Below are 20449 nucleotides of genomic sequence, written 5' to 3' on the forward strand. Positions count from 1 at the left end.
CAAAACTGCTAGGGGTGGGTGGGAAAGAAAGCCCCCCCCGAGCCCTGGAGGTCTTTAGCCAAAGGAGGAAGAGGTCAACCCTCCTGGAGATGCCAGCCTACCAGTTCTGCCCCCCCACCCCCCATGGCACCTGGGGAGTGGGATGGGGGGCTGCCCAGTTTCTCGGGAGTGGGGAGGGGGAGGCAAAGGGTCTCTTCCCTCTCCTTCCAGCTGCCTTTCTTCCAAAACGGAGGGGGGTGTATTTGGGGGGGGAGGCTGCCCTGATGGAGGAGGGGGAGTGAGCTGGTGGCCCCCCCTTCCTTTACCAGGGACCAGCCCCCCAACAGCAGCCCCACCGCCCCCAGCCCGCGCCACCGCCGCCAATGAGCAAGGCAGGCGCGGCTATTGGCAGGCTGGGCGGAGGAGGGGAGGGAGGGGAGGGGAGGGGCGTGAGGCTGGGAAGGAGGGAGGGAAGGGGGCGATCCTCCGCTTGATCGGACCCGGCCGCCGCCCGCGCAGGACCAAGGATCGCGGCTTGCAGCCCGGACCGTCCGTTCCTCCGCTTCCCCGGTAACCGCTTGGCTCTGTCTGGGCTTGGGAGCGCATCCTCCAGGGGCTGGAAGTGGGGAGGGGGGGAGACTGTGCTGGGAGCCCCCCCAAGACCCCCAAGACCCCCAGGCCGGTTGGCCGCCCACCTCCTGCGCCCCTGCCCGCCTGCCCGCCCGATCCGCGGCATCCCCAAGGTTGCGCTGCGCCCCCGAACCCGGCCAGGATGCTCCAACAGCGCCCCGCTGCCCGGAGAGCCCCGGAGGGTCTAGTGGTTGGAGCCCCGGGGGTCTTCCCGCCCGCTTTCCTCCCCAGAAGCCCGGAGAAGCGCTCCGTCGGCTCCAGGCCAGGGATGGAGAATTGGGGGGATGCAGAGTCTCAAGCGCGAGCTGGGTACCACTTGGGTACCACTCTTCCATCTCTCTCCCTGGGGGGTGGGGGTGGGGGGGCGCTCCTGGGATGGGTGGTGGGGTGGTGGGGGGACCCCGAGGTGCGATTCCCGAGGAGAGTGGCCCGACTTTGCCCGGGTTTGCGAACTCCGCCTTCGAGGGACGCGTTCAGACGTTTGGTTTTCGCGCAAAAGGAAAAGAAAGAAAAGAAAAAAAATCTGGGCTTGTTGAAAAGAAAAAGCGAGCTTAGAGGTGGTGCGAACTGAAGTTGAGTTGAGCAGCCAAGAAAGGGAGAGGGGGGTGATTGGGGGGGGAGATAGAGGGGAGGGGGTCTCTTTTCTTTGGGGGGGGTTGGTGGACCTGAATCTCTCCTCTGCCCCAGGGATCTTTTGCTGCCTTGGAAGCCCAGATTTAGACCAGGGGTGAAATCCAGCAGGTTCTGACAGGTTCTGGAGAACCGGTAGCGGAAATTTTAAATAAATTTTAAACTATGGGCCAAATTTAATTATTTTAAATCTATTTTTTAATCGTACTTATGTATAAATGTTTTTTATTCTGGCTGTTCACCGCCCTGAGTCCGAAAGGAGAAGGGTGGTATAGAAATTCGAATAATAAATAAAATAAATAAATAAATTTGCAAATATCACCTCTGGCTGGCCCCAGGAGGGGAGGGAATGGGGATTTTGCAGTATCCTCCCCCTGCCATGCCCATCAAGCCACACCACCCCCACCAAGCCACGCCCACAGAACCAGTAGTAAAAAAAAATTGGATTTCGCCACTGATTTAGACCTTCCCCGATTGGGCTCTTGGTCAAGTTTGCTGATCTCAGGAGGAGCCCCAAGAAGTGGGGGGGAGAGGAAAGAAGGAAGGGGAAAAGAGGAAGCTGGGTTGGCACTGGCAGGCAACTGCAAGGGTTGCCTTTCTCGCACTGGCTGTCTGGGGGTAGTAAGTAAGACGTGGTGGTGTCACTTCCTCTTGCAAACACCCGTCCACGCTGGTGGTGCAAGAATCATTTGGAGCGCACTGGGAGCCTTGTATTTCCACAGGACCCTTGCAGGTGAAATGCGTAAAGACCCTCCTTCCTTCCTTCCTTCCTTCCTTCCTTCCTTCCTTCCTTCCTTCCTTCCTTCCTTCCTTCCTGTGGGTTGTTGTTAAATGAACAAACAGGAGTTGTAGTCGTGAACGAATGGAGAGCAGCAGCAACAGGACACTTAGGCATGGCGGTACTTGATAATAACTTCAGGCGTCCTGTATTTATTTCCCTCCTAATTTGTTCTATTTCCATTCGATTTTTGACCCAAAGGTAGAAGTTTCCTTCTGATGCTATGCAGGTAGTTCTCGACTTACAACACTTTCGTGTTTAGTGACCATTCAAAGTTACAACGGCACCGAAAAAAGGGGACTTACGGCCGTGTTTCACAGTTATGACCTTTGCAGCATTCCCACGATCATGTGATCACAATTCAGACAACTGCTTCATACTTAACGTCTGTCTTGGGGCCGTGCCGTCCCCTTTTGCGACCATCCGGCAAGCAAAGTCAGTGGGGAAGCCAGATTCACTTAACAACCGGATTACTAACCTATTCACTTAACAACGGGAGAAGGGGAGTATAAAAATTTAAATAAATAAATAAATTTATTTGTTTATGGCCTAATTTTCTCCCCTTTTCTTTCAAATTCTTTTAAATTGAAATTTTAATCTGTTTTAAATGATTGGGATTTTTAATTGTCTCGGGCTAAATTATTTAATCTGGTTTTAATGATGTTTCTAACTTTTGTATCTATGTATTTTATTCTGGGGCCTGTTCACCGCCCTGAGTCCTTCGGGAGTAGGGCGGTATATAAATCTAATAAAAATAAATAAATAAATAAATAAATAAAATGGGGCAAAACTCACTTAACAAATGTTTCACTAAAGAACAGAAACGTTGGACTCACTTGTGGTCGTAAGTCGAGGACTACCTGTACTAGTTGTTGTTTCTCTTAAGGCTTCATCTTCTGGTTTTGCTTTAAAATAGTTGGGTTAAAAAAAATTGGAAATGTTTATTTTGCTGGAGTTTTACCTCGATAACTGTTGTGTTTTGCGGGCAGCTGATCTGCAGCCTTGTATTTCACCAAGTTACCTTCTAGAACAGAGGTCTTCAAACTTGGCAGCATAGCTGGCTGGAGAATTCCAGGAGTTGAAATCCACAAGTCTTAAAGCTGCCAAGTTTGGGGACCTCTGTTCTTCACTCTTTATATTATTATATCTTTGTTCGCCACTCTTTATATTATTAACTTGCTCCACCTCTGAATATTGAGAGTATCAATCAGAAGATCAGATCTTCGGCACGGAATATGGGGAATTTCCAACTTAAGATGCAGCACATCTGTGAGATTCCAGATTGGGGAAGATTTGTATAGTTCCTTAACCAATTTGCAAATTTATTTCCAAACTCCGAAGGCCTTTTGAATTGGGGGAATGACTGCTGGTTCAAATTGCTGCTCTTCTGTTTCCTTAAGAGTGAGATGTTTCAACAACATCTTACTCACAGACACATCTAATATTCAGGAAGCTTTGAACTGCTGCATCAGGAAATGCCTCCCCGGCTTACATCTGTTGCAGAAAAGGAGGCAAACAGTTTGCACATCCCCATTGTTAGGCATAAGGGATATAGGAATTGTGTAGAACTGGGGCCTCCAAATGTGGCAACTTTAAGACTTGTGGACTTCAACTCCCAGAATCCCCCATGTAGCCTGAGCCATTGCTGATCATGAAAGAAAGGAAAGGCTTTGCATACAAACCAGGGGTGAAATCCAGCAGGTTCTGGCGAACCAGTAGCGGAAATTTTGAGCAGTTTGGAGAACCGGCAAATACCACCTCTGGCTGGTCCCAGAGTGGGGTGGAAATGGAGATTTTGCAGTATCCTTCCCCCAGGAGTGGAGAGGGAATGGAGATTTTGCAATATCCTTCCCCCCAGGAGTGGGGTGGGAATGGAGATTTTGCAATATCCTTCCCTCAGGAGTGAGGAGGGAATGGGGATTTTGCAGAATCCTTCCCCTGGAGTGGGGTGGAAATGGAGATTTTGCAATATCCTTCTCCCAGGAGTAGGGAGGGAATGGGGATTTTGCAGTATCCTTCCCCTGCCATGCCCACCAAGTCACGCCGACAGAACCAGTAGTAAAAAAAAAATGGATTTCACCACTGATACAAACGGAGTCCAGATGGGGATCTGGCAGCTCCCGATGGGCTCAGAAAATTGCTAGATATCAGAACGATCATCAGGTTAGTTCAGAATCCCGTAGTAAATCTCTAGGAACCAGAATGTTAGTTGATTTAGCAGGAAGGACAATGAAACGGTACCTCCTTTAAATTAGCCTGCTGGAAAAAAAAACCCACACACACTTGAGCAAGAGGTGCCAGAAGTACTCTGGATTTAGTCCGAAAGGATTTGTAAACCTTCTTCTGGTTCCAATCCCAAATTCCTGAGTGGAGAGATACCATGTTTGTTCATTCTGGGCGAAGGCCTGTGTCTCCAGCCCCGCTTCGCACATGGTTTCCGTTGTCTCTCCTCGAGAAGTTATTGAAAACAAAGTAGATCTGTTCGACTTCGCTTCCTCCCATTCTTGGCATGGGACTAAATGGAAAGATGGAGTAAATGGGATTTTATTTTACGACCCTGGGAATCGAGAAGGCTTGAGCGTGATCCAAACCAAACGAAGGGAATTTAGTGTTCCGAAGTGTTAATATTTATGCTGATGACAAAAGCAAATTGGTTAAACGATTCTGGGGAAGAGTGGAGTTTTTTTAAAAAAAAACAATCATAAATTATAACTTCACACGGTGCTAGGGAAGGTTTTGATAAATGCAACAATTAAACAAGTTCTGTCGTTTGGTTTTGTTCAGGGATAATCCAGGCCATTCTGTAGTTGCTAAATATTTATTGAACAAAGGCAGAACAAAGCAAAAACAGTCAAAAACACAACAAACGCCTCATTTTTAAGTTATCTTTCTCAAGCCTCTTTCTTGGTTCGGAAAGTGAAGTTGGCAGCAAGCCAGTTCTTCAGTTGACCACACTGTGTTCTGGACGACTCTGACAATATTTGACCTAGAGTGATATCAGTGGGTGTTTACTGGCTAATTATTGGAAAATATTTAACTAGTTATTTGGCCCTTCGGTCCAGAGATCAGCCTGATTTTGTCCTGAAATGCTTTGGAGTCCGCAAAAATCCTTTTCCAGTTTTATCTTCCAAGTTTTTCCTTCTTGCTGTTTTCCAAGATAGATTAGCAGCAGGGTCTGTAGGACGGATTAAAAAATAAAAAATGTCAAGATGGCCGCTGTGTGAACATGTGATCCCAGCCACGCCTACAAGGGGGCGGGGTTTTGCGACTGTTATCTTGCCTTTTTTTTCCCCCCCTCCCACTCCCTTTGCAAAAAAACCTAGGATCATTTTCACGGAATCGTCTTCTGTGTCTGCAGAGTTATAGAGTGGAAGGAAGAGTGGATCTAAATTAATAAAGCAAATATGGAATGCGGGTTGAGCTAAAATGAACAACAGTTCATTTAATGACCGCTTAAAGTTACAACAGCCATGCAAAAAAGTGAACTGGCAAATACCACCTCTGGCTGGCCCCAGAATGGGATGGGAATGGGGATTTTGCAGTATCCTTCCTCTGCCACGCCCACCAAGCCACGCCCACCAAGCCATGCCCACAGAACCGGTAGTAAAAAAATGTGGATTTCACCACTGGTTTAAAGTCTGCAGTGGGCGTGAAAGGAAGGGAAGATCCACTTTTGCTGGGGAATCGATTATCGGGTGGTTATTTCCCCAGTCTGCTTCTCCAGGGATGAGTAGACTGGAGGGCATGTGTTTGTGAGGAAGGCTATTGGCTGGGCACGATGGGATTTGTGGTCCGACACCTGTGGAGAGTTTCACATGGAGGAAAACTTGCTCGGGGTTTTGTTTCCGGCGGGAAACGACATCTTAAGCAATCAGTGAAAAGTTGCATCTCTCCCTTGAGAAATAGGGTTTCTTGTAGATAGTCGAGAAAAAGCTGTCGGAACAAAAAATATTAAAAAAAAAATACCAATTTAATCTTGCTGCCATTTTCACGTGAGCAGCAGCTGCTGTTGTGCAAGGCAGGCGGGCGATTTTTTCTCAGGCAGGAAATGGCTTTAAAGTTATTTCTAATTTAGCTGGCAGCTTTGGAGACTCCGTTGGCCCCAAGAGCGATGGTCTGAATTGGAAGCAAAGAGGCTGTTTGGGCCTGCTGCTCCGGGCCGTGTTGGTGACCACGATTTGTGGCTTCCGAATTTAACTATCTCTGTATGAAGAACGGGATCCTTTCTTCCTCTGGGTCGGGCCCCTTCCGTGCACCTGCTTTTCACCACCACCGATGAATGGTGGTTTCGGTGCCGTGGGGGCCGTGCCCAGATGTGAATGTGATGCTGGCAGTGGGTAATAGCAGGAGGCCGTAGTAATTTATGGTGAAAGGCTGAAATGTCGAATGCAAAACAAATAGGGGATTTACGTAAGCAGGAAAAGAAAACTTAAGAAGTTAATAATATGAACGTCTGCTCATGGGATGGCGGTTAAACCCGAGTCTCCCTGAAGTAAGCAAACCGAGCAAATGAGGGCAACTCCCCTAGATTAACAGAGTTGGAAGGGACCTTGTAGGTCATCTAGTCCAACCCCGTGCCCAAGCTGGAGACCCTACACCATTTCTGACAGATGGCAGTCCAGTCTCTTTTTGAAAGCCTCCAGTGATGAAGCTCCCACAACTTCTGAAGGCAACTTCTGTTCCATGGGTTGATTGCTCTCACTGCCAGAAAATTTCTCCTTATTTCCATGTTGAATCTCTCCTTGGTCAGTTTCCACCCATTATTCCTTGTCTGGCCTTCAGGTGCTTTGGAAAATAGCTGGACCCCTTCTTCTTCGTGGTGGCCCCTCAAGTATTGGAAGACTGCTATCCTGTCTCCCCTGGTCCTTCTCTTCACTAGACTAGCCATGCCCAGTTTCTGCAACCGTTCATCGTAGGTTTTAGCCTCCAGTCCCCTAATCCTCTTCGTTGCTCTAGATATTTAGATATTGCAATCTAGATATTGCACTAGACATTTCCAATGTCAACCCTTTAATGTAGACCAGACTATTCTTTACTGAGATAGGCTACAATAATAGTTTTGCAAGCTTGTCTATCCCTTCCCTTCCCTCCTTGTAATTAAATTCTCCAAACCTCTGAATTTAGCATAAAAGTCTGTAATGAGGTCATGGCTGTCCTTTGGGACTGAATGTAGCATGTTTCTTCTGCTCCTAACGGCCTCTGAATTCCTTCTCCAAGGTCTCCTCCTTGGCTCCTTACGTCTAGAGCAGAGGTCTTCAAACTTGGCAGCTTTAAGACTTGTGGACTTCAACTCCCAGAATTCTCCAGCCAGCTGGAGAATTCTGGGAGTTGAAGTCCACAAGTCTTAAAGCTGCCAAGTTTGAAGACCTCTGCTCTAGAGATTGCTCCACTAGTGAGAAGAACCTGCTCTCCAAAGGCTTACCATGGATGTTGGTCATAGTCATCTCAAAGGCTTCCATGGGAATAATCATGAACCTGCTTCTCTATAAATCCAGCTCCAGGGCTTAGTGCTTTGTCTCTCTCCCAAGTCTCATCATCATCTTCATCAAAATGGTGACTGAGTGGCTACAACAATTTAAGTTCAATGCGATGCTCTTGTTCCAGAAGAAGCAGTGAATAAGTGGGTCAAAGATCCTCCTGTAAGGCTGAATTGGCAGATTCCTTATCAAGCCTCTTCAGAGCCCAAGGCCAAATTCTGGTTGAAAAAAAGAGCATGTCACCCACAGCAAGAACACAAAACTATCTTCTGAAAAATTTAAATCGAATGTTTAGTGTTCTGCTAGACAGAAAATTGTGCTCTCTAAAGCAAATTCTCCTTTGTCCAAATTCAGTTCTTCTTTCCTCCCTCTCTCCCCTTCCTCTTCTTCTTTTTTTTTTTAAAAATAAGGCTCTTTAGATCTTTGGCGTCCCTGACCTGCTCAGGGTGAGGACAGTTGGGTGGGGGGTTGGACTAGATGACCTACAGGGTCCCTTCCAATTTTGTTAATCTGTAATCTATAATCCGCCAAGAATTCCTTTTTGTCGAGAGATGTAGCCCAGGACGGTGACTGGTCCTCACAAGATACGTTAGCTTAAATTTCCCGGTCAACCATTTTCCATGCAAATGCCTCATAATGTCATTATATTTACAATATTTGTTTTTTTAAAAAAATTATTAATATATTCTATGCACCAATACACAAATGAAATATACAATCCTGCCACCATGGTATAATGTGATTACATTGTCCATAAATATAAAGTCATTCCTTTATACATACATACTTGCATCATATATATACATCATCATATATCTATTCCATCCCACCTTTTCTGGACCCAATCGTACCATAATTTCCAACTGTTATAAAATTCTGAATCTTTTTTTTTTACCATGGATCAATCTAGTTAATCTATCTGATTCCGCACACTCATTAATTTTATATATTATTTTCAAATCCATCGGTAAGTATTGATTTTTCCACTCTTGCGCATATGCTAATCTTGCTGCAGTAATAATGTGAATCAACAAGAACCATATATCTGATTTAACAGTCAAAGGTTTTGCCCCCAACAGGAAAATCTCGGGCCTTAATTCCAAATTAATCTGTGTAATTTCCAAAATCCATTGCCGTATTTATTTACAATATTTACAATATTGTAATAAATATTTATGTATTTATGTTTTTTACTTGGGCTGTACACCGCCATGAGTCCTTTGGGAGAAGGGCGGTCTATAAATTTAATAATAAATAAATAAATAAATAAATAAATAAATAAATAAATAAATAAATAAATAAATAAATAAATATTTGGAAAACTCCCTGGTGACCTTCCTGGGCCTTTCCTCTCGAAGGGGAGGGCTCCAGCATCTCAACAGAACGATCAATAGATAGCTGGGCACAGGAATTCCCCGTTTGGAATGAATGTTAAAACATTCTGGGGGGAAAAAAATTCCACTTTTCCGTTTTTTTTAAGTGTACGATAACTTGAGAGGTCTGAGAGGCGGAGAACTTTGTGAACTCAGCTTGCGTGGTTAGCTGATGATTCACAGTTTGCATTCATGCAAGCATTCATTGTCTGCAGCCTCCCATAGTTAAGAAGTAGCTCAGGACAATTATGGGGAAGTTATTTGACTTGGTGCTTTGAAGGAGGGGGAGGATCTTGAAGCAGAAACTAATCGAGCAATGTGGACTCACTAATTTAAAAAAAAACATAAACGTAAAAATAACCAAGTTTAGCTCTTGTGCCAATGTGGGCATTACATCTTTAACTTTCTTTGTGTTGTGTGAACTCAAACAAACCCCCTGATTGAATAGACCATGATTTGGTTAAATCTGGGTCTCCAAAACTTGGCAACTTTAAGACTTGTGGATTTCCATTCCCAGAATTCCCCGGCCAGTTGCCAAATTGGGAGAGCCCTGAGTTAAATGAAATCTTCATTTCAAATGACAATTATGGTTTTCTCCCGACTTTTTAAAGTTTTTTATTTTTTAGACAAACAAACATTTAATACATCAATTATCTCTTTCCTGCGACATCTCGGTGTTATCTTCCATAATTCTTTCTTCTTCTGTATAGTTATTATTTCTTCTTATAATAATAATAATGACAATTATGTTATGGGAATGTTATTTTCAATATTTTGCCTTTATATTGCAGAAAATATATTGCCTCAAAAAGGAAAGCTCCTCTGGGATGTTTTTTTCAGCTCCTAGAGCCTTTCCCGAAATTTTCATATATTTATTTGAGAAGGAATGGATTATTCAACTGCTAGATCCTCGAGATTTCTGGTTCTTTAAACAATGAAAAATAAACTTCTTAGCGTTTGCCACGCCAGGGATGAGGTGTGGGCCAGTGAAATGGGTCAGAATTAGATGTTGGCGGTGAGGAATTTCACCCACCTTCCTGCCCTTCACTAATTAGGGTTTATTGATTAAGAGGCAGATGGCACAGCGTTTGAAATTATGAGAATGGCATAAATTATACAAAGCAAAGCAGAGAGAGAAAGAGGCTGTAATTTAGTCTGAATGGCATCTTTGCTGGATTTCCCAGACAAAACTTCCAGTGTTCTGTTCACTGGCATATTGGAAGCGTCTTGTTCCATGTCAGTGACGGCACTGAGGCGATGCCGGTTTTTAGGATGGGAGTGGAGGGGCTTGTGTGGGGGTGCCATTCTGGTGACCTTATCAACCGGCAGCCTTTGCATCGAGGGTTGAGTTAACCCTCCAGGCAGGGTGCACGACAATGAGTCAGTGCAAGAATTGTTTATCTCACTGATGTGTGAACTGTCCTTGTGTTGTGTAATCGGGGTGTATCGTAGAGACCTTCCAAACTTTTGGGACTGGTGAGCAGGCAGGGTGAAAGTGTGTTTTGCAAACCCTGTTAGGGTTCCCACAGAGCCAAAGGACATATATGTCGCATCCCACGTCTCTGCTTCCTGGGTTATGAAGAAGGACGACCAGGCGGGCTGAGGCTTCTAGGGATTGTTGCCCAGGTTAGACTGGAGGTTTTGGATTAGGGGTTTCCAGCAGGGGCGGGCTTCAAAAATTTTAGCAAGGGGTTCTCTGCTCGGTTGCTGGGTGGGCGTGGCCATGGTGGGCGTGGCCTAGTCGGCCTCCTCCACCAAAGAGGAGGGGTCATTTTTACCCTCCCCGAGCTTTTTTTGAGCCTCTGGGAGGGAGAAAACGGCCTCCCCAGGCTCCGGAGGCCCTCTGGAGGCTGGAAACGGGCCCATTTCTGGCCTTCCTGAACTTCCGGTAGGCCCATTTTTCACCCTCCTCGAGCCTCTGTGTACACCCTGCACTTACCTGCATCCAAAATGGGCTGTGTGGGGACTTCTGGAAGGGGTGGGGCTGGGTGGGGAGGGCCATCCAGGAGTGGGATTTGGGGGTTCTCCAAACTGCACAGAATCTTAGCTAGAGGTTCTCTCGAACCCCTGCGAACCCCCACCCCTGGTTTGCAGGTATAAGGACATCAGTAAGTGGAGGATACTCCTAAAGTCCAGTTTGCAAACTTGGGGAAGCCGGGATGAGCCAACCTGTCTGACCTCTCTGAAGAGATTTCATTGATGGGCCTCATTGAGTGCAGCCTTCCGTAGTTAAGACGTCGTTCAGGACAATTATGGGGAGGTTGTGGAGTCATGGACACACCATTATGGCTGTCACCTTACCTTTTGTTTTACTGTGCCTTGTTGCTGTCCTTGGAAGGTCATCTCGTTCTTGAGAAGGAATGGGCAGTCAAAGACATCTGTGACTCTCATACCTTTTCAAGAACTCTTAATCTTACCTTGTGTCTCTTTTAGACTCAGGACAAACCCCTTGATGTTTGCAAGGAGCTTCTGCCCTCCATGCTTCCGTGTTTCCCAATATTGCTGTTAGAAGAACAACAAGATAACAGAACAATAGAGTTGGAAGGAGCCTTGGAGGTCTTCTAGTCCAGCCCCCTGTTCAAGCAGGAGACCCCTATACCATCTCAGAAGAGTGTCCAGTCTCTTCTTGAAAGCCTCTAGTGATAGAGCATCCATAACTTCTAGAGGCAAGCAGTTCCACTGATTTATTGTTCTCACTGTTAGGAAGTTTCTCCTTAATTCTAAGTTGCTTCTCTACTTGATTAGTTTCCATCCGTTGTCTATGGAGCTTCTCAGTCATCCAGGTCAGATTGTCCCACAGATGGTTTTTCAAGAGGCAACTAGGCTTTCTGGTTTTTCTTTGAAGACTCTGAAGAAGCTTCTCGGATGAGAAGGAACACATCTTCAAAGAAAAACCAGAAAGTCCAGTTGCCTCTTGAAAAAGCACCTTTGGGATTTCCATCCGTTGCTTCTTGTCCTGCCCTCAGATGCTTTGGAAAATAGCTTGACTCCTTCTTCTTTGGGGCAGCCCCTGAGATATTGGAAGACTGCTACCGTGTTGTCCCGAAAATAAGACCCTGTCTTATATTTTTTTTGAACCCCGAAATAAGCGCTTGGCCTTATTTTCGGGGAGGTCTTATTATTTTGGGGCGCGAGGCTCCTCTTGCAGTGTTACCTGATTTCCAGCTCTGCATTTAGATATTTTCGGGGAGGGCTTATTTTCAGGGGAGGCTTATTTTAGCGCATGCACTCAAAAGCCCGATTGGGCTTATTATCGGGGGAGGTCTTATTTTCGGGGAAACAGGGTATCATGTCACCCCCTAATCCTTCTCTTCTCCAAACTAGCCAAACCCAAATCCTGCAGCTACGTTTTAGCCTTCCCTTCCCTAACCATCTTCTGCTTCACAGTCTCTTTCCTGGTGCTTCGGAGACATTTCCCAGCAGGGTCTTGGGGAGTCTGGTGTGGGGAGAACCCCTGGCAGATGCTGGGCTGTCTGCTGGTGAAGGACAAAGGCCTCCTCATTCGGAGGCCGAGCAGCTGCCATCCTTGCACGTGGTACGCCTGCATTTCTCACAGGGGTTTTGTGTGTGTCGCGGATAATTTGTGCAACTTGGTATTCTCTTTGCAGGCCGGCCCCTTGTTCTTAAGTCCTGGGACGATGACACTGAAGGATGATTTCACGGTCGCATGCAAATGGTTTCCCAGGGATTTTGTGGCCACCAACGTTGGTGTTTCCTTGGCAAAAAAAAAAATAGGGTGCCTCCAGGGTGGATTTGATTTAAATCGAATCGATTTAAATCATGATTTAAATCACTAGTAAAAAGGCTTGATTTAAATCAACTCGATTTAAATCATAATTTTTAAAGAGCAACTGTCATCTCTGCTACTCCTTTGACCCGCTGTTGACTCACCGATAGTCCCAGTGTTGCAGAAAATACAGCCTCAAGCTCCATTTCATGCTGAATAAACTAAATTTTTTATTTTTTTATTTTAATTTGATTTATATGCCGCCCTTCTCCGTAGACTCAGGGCGGCTTACAGTGCGTTAAGCAATAGCCTTCATCCTTTTGTATATCTATACAAAGTCAGCTTATTGCCCCCACAATCTGGGTCCTCAATTTACCTACCTTAGAAAGGATGGAAGGCTGAGTCAACCTTGAGCCTGGTGAGATTCGAACCTGCAGTAATTGCAGGCAGCTGGTCTTAATAACAGGGTGCTTTAGACCACTGTACTACCAAGGCTCCTATTATTTATGTATCTGAAATAGAAAACTATCTTACGATAGATTTTTACCCCAAAAGTTTTTTATTAAGATAAATTCGATAAAAATCAAAAAAATCTGATTTAAATCAAAAAAATCCGATTTAAATAAAAAAAAATCCGATTTTTTTGATTTTTTTTAAAAAAAATCATTGATTTTTATCCACCCTGGGTGCCTCGGATGCATTTTGGAATGGCTGCTGCCTGATTTTCTGCCGGCCTCCTCTAGTGTAGAGAGCAGGGAACAAGAGCCTTTGCCAGGTTCGGAATTGGAGGCTGTCCCTGAACTCAGATCTTTCCCTGAAAATCAGTGGGTCTCTCCCCCATTGTACCCAGGGGCGAAGAGGAGCTCATGCAACTCTGAGGGGAAGATGACATGATGGGGAGGGAGGGGGCTGCAGTGCAGGGGGGTTGTGACATCTTCCCTTGAATGACAAATGGCATCATTTGCATCCTTTCCTCAAAGATGCTACAGAGCAGGTGATGCCATATGTCCCTCTGAAGATGCCAGGCAGAGGAGCCCAGGGAGATGGCGAGGCCCATTGGGCCCTTTCCCATAGTGACCACTCTGTTCTTGCCTGCACCCATTTCTAAAGCCCCCCATCCACCCCCATTTATTGTGGCATCACGTTATAACTTTCCTTTGATTTGAATTCAGCCCATCCAGAATCTGCATTTTTGGAAAGAAAGCTTTGCTGCTTTTTCGAATGTTTATAGTGCTCATCGCAGAAGCAAGCCAGCAAACTCTGGGGGAAGGAAGGTCAGATTCTCCCTAAAACATCCAGAAAAAGGGCAGAGGTTTCCCAGATATTTCTGGGAACTGTCTCTTCTTTCGCAGTCTCTTGGGAGGGAGGAATCATTGTTTTGAAGGAGATAAGAGAAGGCAGAACGCTGTCCAGGCTCTGATCTGCTCTCTTCTCCCATAGATGCAAAAGGGCAGGTTTTTGCTTCTATGGGTCCAGGATTGGGGATAATGGAGTTGAAGGCCAACCCACGCGCTCGACAAAGAAAGCCGATTTATTGTAATCTGAGAACAAACATCTGGATTAACCAAAATTCTTTGCTTGCCAAGAATTGGGAATTGCCAAAAGGAAATTCCCCTATGCAGATGTCCTATGCATCTGCTAGCTGATTATTATTATTATTATTTACTTTATTCATTAAACATGAAACTCAGTCAACTGAACATTCAAAAATGCATCACAAGTACCATTGACTAGTGCTAATGGTTGATACGGGTTGCTGCCAGCTTCCTAGGGATCAACCAAGGACCTTCTTAAGATGTACAATTTTCCGAGTAGCACAGTTTTTTTGCAGTTCTGCTGGTGTCATTTCTTGAAGTGTTTTGTGAAATTCTTGGACATGGTACCAAGTGCTGCGATGACAATGGGAATCACTGTGACATGTTTCATCCATAGCTGTGTAATTTCTATGACCAGGTTGCGATATTTCATGATTTTTTCCAGTTCTTTTTCTTCGACTCTGGCATCTCCTGGTACTGCGATGTCAATAAATTGTACGTTTCGGTTTTCGACAACTGTGATATCTGGCGTGTTGTGTTCCAAGTGACGATCCGTCTGTATTCGAAAGTCCCACAAGATCTTCACCTTCTCATTTTCTATAACTTTTTCCACTTTATCTTCCCATGACTTTTTGGATACAGGAAAGTTGTATTTTTTTACATAATGACCAGTGGATTAATTTAGCAACTCAGTCATGTCTAGCTTTGTAATCAGTTTGTGCGATTTTGCTGCATTCACATATGAAATGTGAAACAGTTTCGACTTTGTTGTTGCAAAGTCGGCAGTTTGGATTGTCGGTGGATTTTTGTATCTTTGCTTTCATGGCATTAGTTTGTAGTGCCTAATAAACTTAGTAAATAAATAAAATTAGTTTGTTGTTGTTGTTGTTGTTGTTGTTATTATTGTTGTTGTTGTTGTTGTTGTTGTTGTTGTTGTTGTTGGCAAAGTCAGCCAGATGTTTAGACTGGATTTGGCATTTTTGTCCATCCGTTGACTCCACTACCAACCCAATTGGTTTCCGTACGTGGAATTTGGACTAGAGAGACCCTGTTTTTCATGGGTGTCTGGGCTCCCTTTCCTCTGGCTCTGATACCCCCTCTGATGCCCCCCTTCATCTGGAAGCATCTAGCCAGGCTCCCCAAAGGTCTGGTGGAGCCTCCTGGCCACGGCATGCGTTTTGTTGTGCTAATTTATGAGACCCGGCAGGAAGTGCAGAGTGGAGAATGCAGCTGCTTTGCTGGGGCATTGTGATATTATTAGTACTTCTGCTCCCTTTTACTCCTTTGGAAAAAACAATGTCTTTGCGGATGTAGCGCCGGCCTTATGCTGCTCGGCTTCCTGCTTTAGGGGTTTTGCAAATAAGGAGAATAAATGAATAATCATCTCTGTCTTGTGGACACCTGTGAATAATAGAAGCCAGGGAGAAGAACTACAAAGAATTGAATCAAGAATATTTCGTGAACCAGGAAGGCATACAAGAAAGTGATTCCCCTCATCATCCTGGTTGCTCTTCTCCGCACTCTTTCTAGAGTCTCAACATCTTTTTTATAGTGTGGGGACCAAAACTCGATTCAGGATTCTAAGTGGGGTCTTACTAAGGCTTTATAGAGTGGTATTAGTGCCTCCCTTGATCTTGATTGTATCCCTCTGTTAATGCAATTTAGGATTAAAGTCCACCCATCTTAAATCTGGCAAGGCTGAGAAATCCTGGTCTGTAGAGCAAAAGCAGGTTTCGAGAGTTCACCTCTTGCCACCTGCCCATTTTAGGAATAAAAAGCTACTGCGGACACCCTACTCATCCCTTGGTCCTTAAACATCCCTCTCTTCTCCTGCACTTTTGGACTTTGCTGATCAATCAATACACACCAACCATGATTTGGGGTTTGTCACTGCATTAAGTCACTTCTGGATGCCGAGATTCTTTGCAAAGTAGATCTCTTTTTTTTGTCTTCACACCCAGGCCTGTGTTCCTGATGCAATTCCCGGGATGGAGTTTGACAGCGAGGCCTCCCTGGTCCCTTGCGGGCAAGACAAATTCATCTCAAAGTAAGTCATCCCCTCCGTTGTCCCTCTGTGCAAGTCTGCGGTAGGCTCTTCGAGCGGATGAGGGTCAAAGCAGGCAAGATGGCAAGCTCAAGAGAGTGAGGAAAGCTCCGCCCCTTTTTGCTCGCCTGCCAATCTTCCAGGCGTGTGCAAATGGGCGGGGCTTTAATCGTGCTGCCATGTCTATCATCTCGCCTTTTCTGAGCCCGCCCCCAGCCCCCTCCGTGCCATTCATTGGTGGGTGCATTTCCTGGGACAGAAAGAAAGGAGCGACCCATCGCAGGACTTCTAAGAAGACGGTTGGTTCCCATCAGCTGTGTGTGCAGGAGGGGGGTCAAAAAAGTCAGTGTGGCAATACAATTGAAACCCGCCTCCATTTTTTTATTTTTACACACATTGTGGGTCTCAACACATGAAAAAGAGGACTGGGCGTTTCACTCACTCGGTTGCCTTTTTACAATTCTTTATTGGCCAAGTGTGAATTAGACACCCAAGGAATTTGTCTCTGGTGCATAAGCTCTCAGTGTACCTAAAAGCTATAAGTGATAAATCATGATCATAGTCATCCTCAAAATACATTCATCCTAAATCATATGACACAACTCTTAGCGATAGTCATAGGATCAGAGGTGGGTTTCAGCAGGTTCTGACCAGTTCTGGAGAACCGGTAGCGGACATTTTGAGTAGTTCGGAGAACCGGTAGTAAAAATTCTGACTGGCTCCGCCCCCATCTATTCTCTGCCTCTGCAATTCTGGGCTGAATTGTGGTCATGAGTGGAGGGTTGCCTGCATTTCTGTCCTTCCTCCCCCCACTCCCTGTTTTCTTCTAATCCTTGTTTCTTCTCCCTTCTTCCAGGAATGAACTTCTGTTGCACTTGAAGACGTACAACCTGTACTACGAAGGTCAAAACTTGCAGCTTCGGCATCGAGAGGTAGGAAAAGGGACGATGTCCCCAGGCTCACAAACAGGCGAGAAATTAGGGGCAGAGGAAATTTCACTGCATGAGTTTATAATAATACAAAAGTCGCAACAAACATTTATTATGATACAATCATCGGAATTGAAAATATTATGGCATAAACTGGCCACAACTCGGACATGTAGAAAAATGTGCACATGGATAAAATTTTCACCTGTCAGTTGCAAAAGGCCACACGGCTTGGATCTGCGCCTGCAGGCAGTCCTCGACTTACGACAGTTCACTTAGTGACCATTCAAAGTTACAGCGGCCCTGAAAAATGCGACTGATGGCCATTTTTCGCCCTTACGACCTTCGCAGCATCCCCGGGGTCACTTGATCGAAATTCAGATGCTGGGCAGCTGGTTCGTACTTACGACCATTGCAATGTCCCAGGTTACATGATCCCCTTTTGAGACCTACTGACAAGCAAAGTCATCTATCTATCATATTATCTATAATCTATCTATAATCTATCATCCATCTATCTGTCATCTATCTATCATCTATCTATAATCTATCATCCATCCGTCATCTATCATTATCTATAATCTATCTATCATCTATCTATCATCCATCTATCTATCATCTATCTATCATCTATCATCTATCATCTATCATCTATCATCTATCTATCTATCATCTATCTATCATCTATCATCCATCCGTCATCTATCTATCATCTATCTATAATCTATCATTCATCTATCATCCATCTATCATCTATCTATCATCTATCATTATCTATAATCTATAATCTATCATCCATCCATCATCTATCTATCATATTATCTATAATCTATCTATAATCTATCATCCATCTATCATCTATCTATCATCTATCATTATCTATAATCTATCTATCATCTATCATCCATCCATCGTCTATCATCTATCTATCAGCTATCATTCATCTATCCTCTATCCTCTATCAATCTATCAACCTAATTACCTGTATACATATATATGGGGATAGACATGTACATCCTTGATCTTTTGGAAACTAAAGAAAAGAGGAAATGGGGGGCTCCCTCAGCTGTCCGGTCCGGCTCCTCCTCCCCTCTGGCCGGCCAGGCTCTGCTCTTGGCTGAGGGTCTCTTGCTCTTCCCCCCACGCAGGAAGAAGGCGAGTTCATTGTGGAGGGGTCCTTGAACATCTCCTGGGGTCTCTGCCGGCCCATCCGCCTGCAGATGCAGGACGACAACCAGCGCCTGCGCCCTCCTCCTTCCTCCTCCTCCTGGCACTCTGGCTGCAACTTGGGCGCCCACGGGTCAGTACACCTGCGTGCACCGTCTCATTAGTCATGGCTTGTGCCCCAAAACAAAGGCTAATGACGGGTTGCTGGTAAAGGTCTGCCCCTCCCCCGCCACTTCTGACGGCTCCTTTGTTCAGAGGGGAAATGCGAAGGAGCAGCTGTTCTCTGCCCCAGACCCCCCCCCGCTCTGAATGGGCTTTTCTCAGGGGTGAAGGTACTCGGATAGCTTGCTGGGGGGTGGGGAGGAGAGGATTCAGGACTTTGGGGAGGACAGGAAGCCCCTTTGGAACTCTGGCCCCCTGACACGCCCTCCCCACCTTTCTCACCTGATCATATATTTCCCCCCCAACATTTGTTTGTTTATATTTTCCATCATTTGTGTATATGTATATAAAGGTGGGGTATCTTATCTGTCTGCCTACCTATCATCTATCTATCCATCCATCTATCTATCCATCTCCCTCCCTCCCTCCAGATCTGTCTCTCCTACCTTTGTTGTTTTTATTAATAACTCAAGGCGATGAACATATCATCCAACCCCCCCTTCCTCCTCCTATTTTCCTATTTTCCCCACTGTTTTGGTGGGTTGGGCTGAGACAGGGATCGGCCCAAAGTCACCCAGCGGAGTTTTCGTGCCTAAGGCGAGACTCGAACTCACAGTCTCCTGCTTTCTCTCCTGATACCTTAACCACTAAACCAAAGTCTAGCGATCTTTGTGATACAAGAATTACAAGGGATTCCTAGCACACTCTGGGGCAGGTGTCAGCAACCTGTGGCTCTGGAGCCACATGTGGCTCTTTGGGCCGTCGGCTGTGGCTCCCTGTCGGGTGAGCCCACCACTCGCTGTCCCCGCCCCTCGCCTGGCCTGAGAAGATAAGGGTGATGGCAGGGGATGGAGAAGTGGCCAGGGCAGAGACAGAGAGATACAGAGAGAGCGGGAGAGAGAGAGGGAGGAGGGAGGGAGGGAGGGAGGGAGAGAGAGATGTCAAAAGGATTTTGTGGTTCCCGGTGTTTTTTAACAACCGGTTCTCTGCCCTAATGACCTGGGGTAGGCGTGGCTTGGGGGGGTGTCATGTGACTGGTGGAAGTGACTGACATCGAGTTGGCCACTCCCACCCAGCTTTTGTGGCTCCCGGTGTTTTCTTTTCTGTGGGAAATGAGTCCAAATGGCTCTTTGAGTGTTTAAGGTTGCAGACCCCTGCTCTGGGGAAATTCACTGGGGGGCTTGGACCGAGATCCACAGTTCCAGGAATAGCCTTGGGCCAGCCTGGCTTTTTTGGAAGGACAGAGTTTTGTACGGAAAATTCCCCAAACCTGCAGTTATGACCCTTTGTGTGATAACATATAATTCTTTTTTTTTTTTGCGTGTTTTAATTTTCCTGTTTTGGTTTCAAGATGACTCTCTGTAATCTTTGACTTAAATAAAGGTTTGGACTTGAGGAAGTGAGGGAAGATTGACCTAAATATTAAAATACCATCCAATGAGAACTTCTATGCCAATTCCTGGAATCTTTATTTTATTTTTTATTTTATCCCTGTCCTTTTTTTTATTTTTTATTTTTTATAAATAACCCAAGGTGACAACGCTAACTGAATAATCCTTCTTCTTCCTCTTAACTTCTTTCTCTCTTTCATCCCCAGGTCTGTCATTAAACCCACGACTTTGCCTGATATTCAGGTCACGGAGGCCGAGCCCACATCCGAAGGGGACACAACGGATGAGAAAGCAGGTAAGATCGGAAAGGATCAGACCGAGGGACGGGTGAACGGAAGAAGCTCTTTTTCCCATGAATTTCCACCAGTGGGGTCTCCTCGTATAGTTTCAGAAAGAAGAAAAAAATAATAGGTATACATAGAGTTGTTAGATTTATATCCTGCCTTTCCTTTAGTTTAAGGCATACTTCGCCTAGAGCTTCCTCCTCCTCTTTCCCCAAAATTGATTGATTGATTATGTGCCACCATTTTCAACTCCTAGAGACCACTTGGAGAAACCTTCCCCATCTGTCTCTGACCTGGCCCTTCAGGTTTACTAGGGCACTCAGTTGCCACTGAATCTGAGTCT

The 20449-nt window shown here is 45.5% G+C and overlaps 1 protein-coding gene across 2 annotated transcripts in view; it reads left to right on the plus strand.

Moving 5' to 3' along the window:
- The first annotated feature begins 390 nt into the window (after nucleotides 1–390).
- The window catches only part of RASSF2 (Ras association domain family member 2), a 35574-nt gene continuing 15515 nt past the window's right edge, over nucleotides 391–20449 (plus strand). Inside the window, exons 1-5 of one of the 2 annotated variants that reach the window (XM_087875777.1) lie at nucleotides 391–549; nucleotides 16091–16176; nucleotides 17030–17105; nucleotides 18251–18402; nucleotides 20029–20117. In XM_087875777.1, the coding sequence (XP_087731903.1) occupies nucleotides 16118–16176; nucleotides 17030–17105; nucleotides 18251–18402; nucleotides 20029–20117 (376 nt within the window). In that variant the 5' untranslated portion in view covers nucleotides 391–549; nucleotides 16091–16117. Of the gene's footprint in view, nucleotides 550–1653; nucleotides 1973–16090; nucleotides 16177–17029; nucleotides 17106–18250; nucleotides 18403–20028; nucleotides 20118–20449 lie in introns of those variants that run through there. The other variant, XM_087875778.1, reaches the window with a different exon arrangement.

The sequence above is a fragment of the Pantherophis guttatus genome, chromosome 9 (genome assembly GCF_059756535.1).
Source record: "Pantherophis guttatus breed Tessera chromosome 9, ASM5975653v1, whole genome shotgun sequence".
NCBI classification, from domain to species: domain Eukaryota; kingdom Metazoa; phylum Chordata; class Lepidosauria; order Squamata; family Colubridae; genus Pantherophis; species Pantherophis guttatus.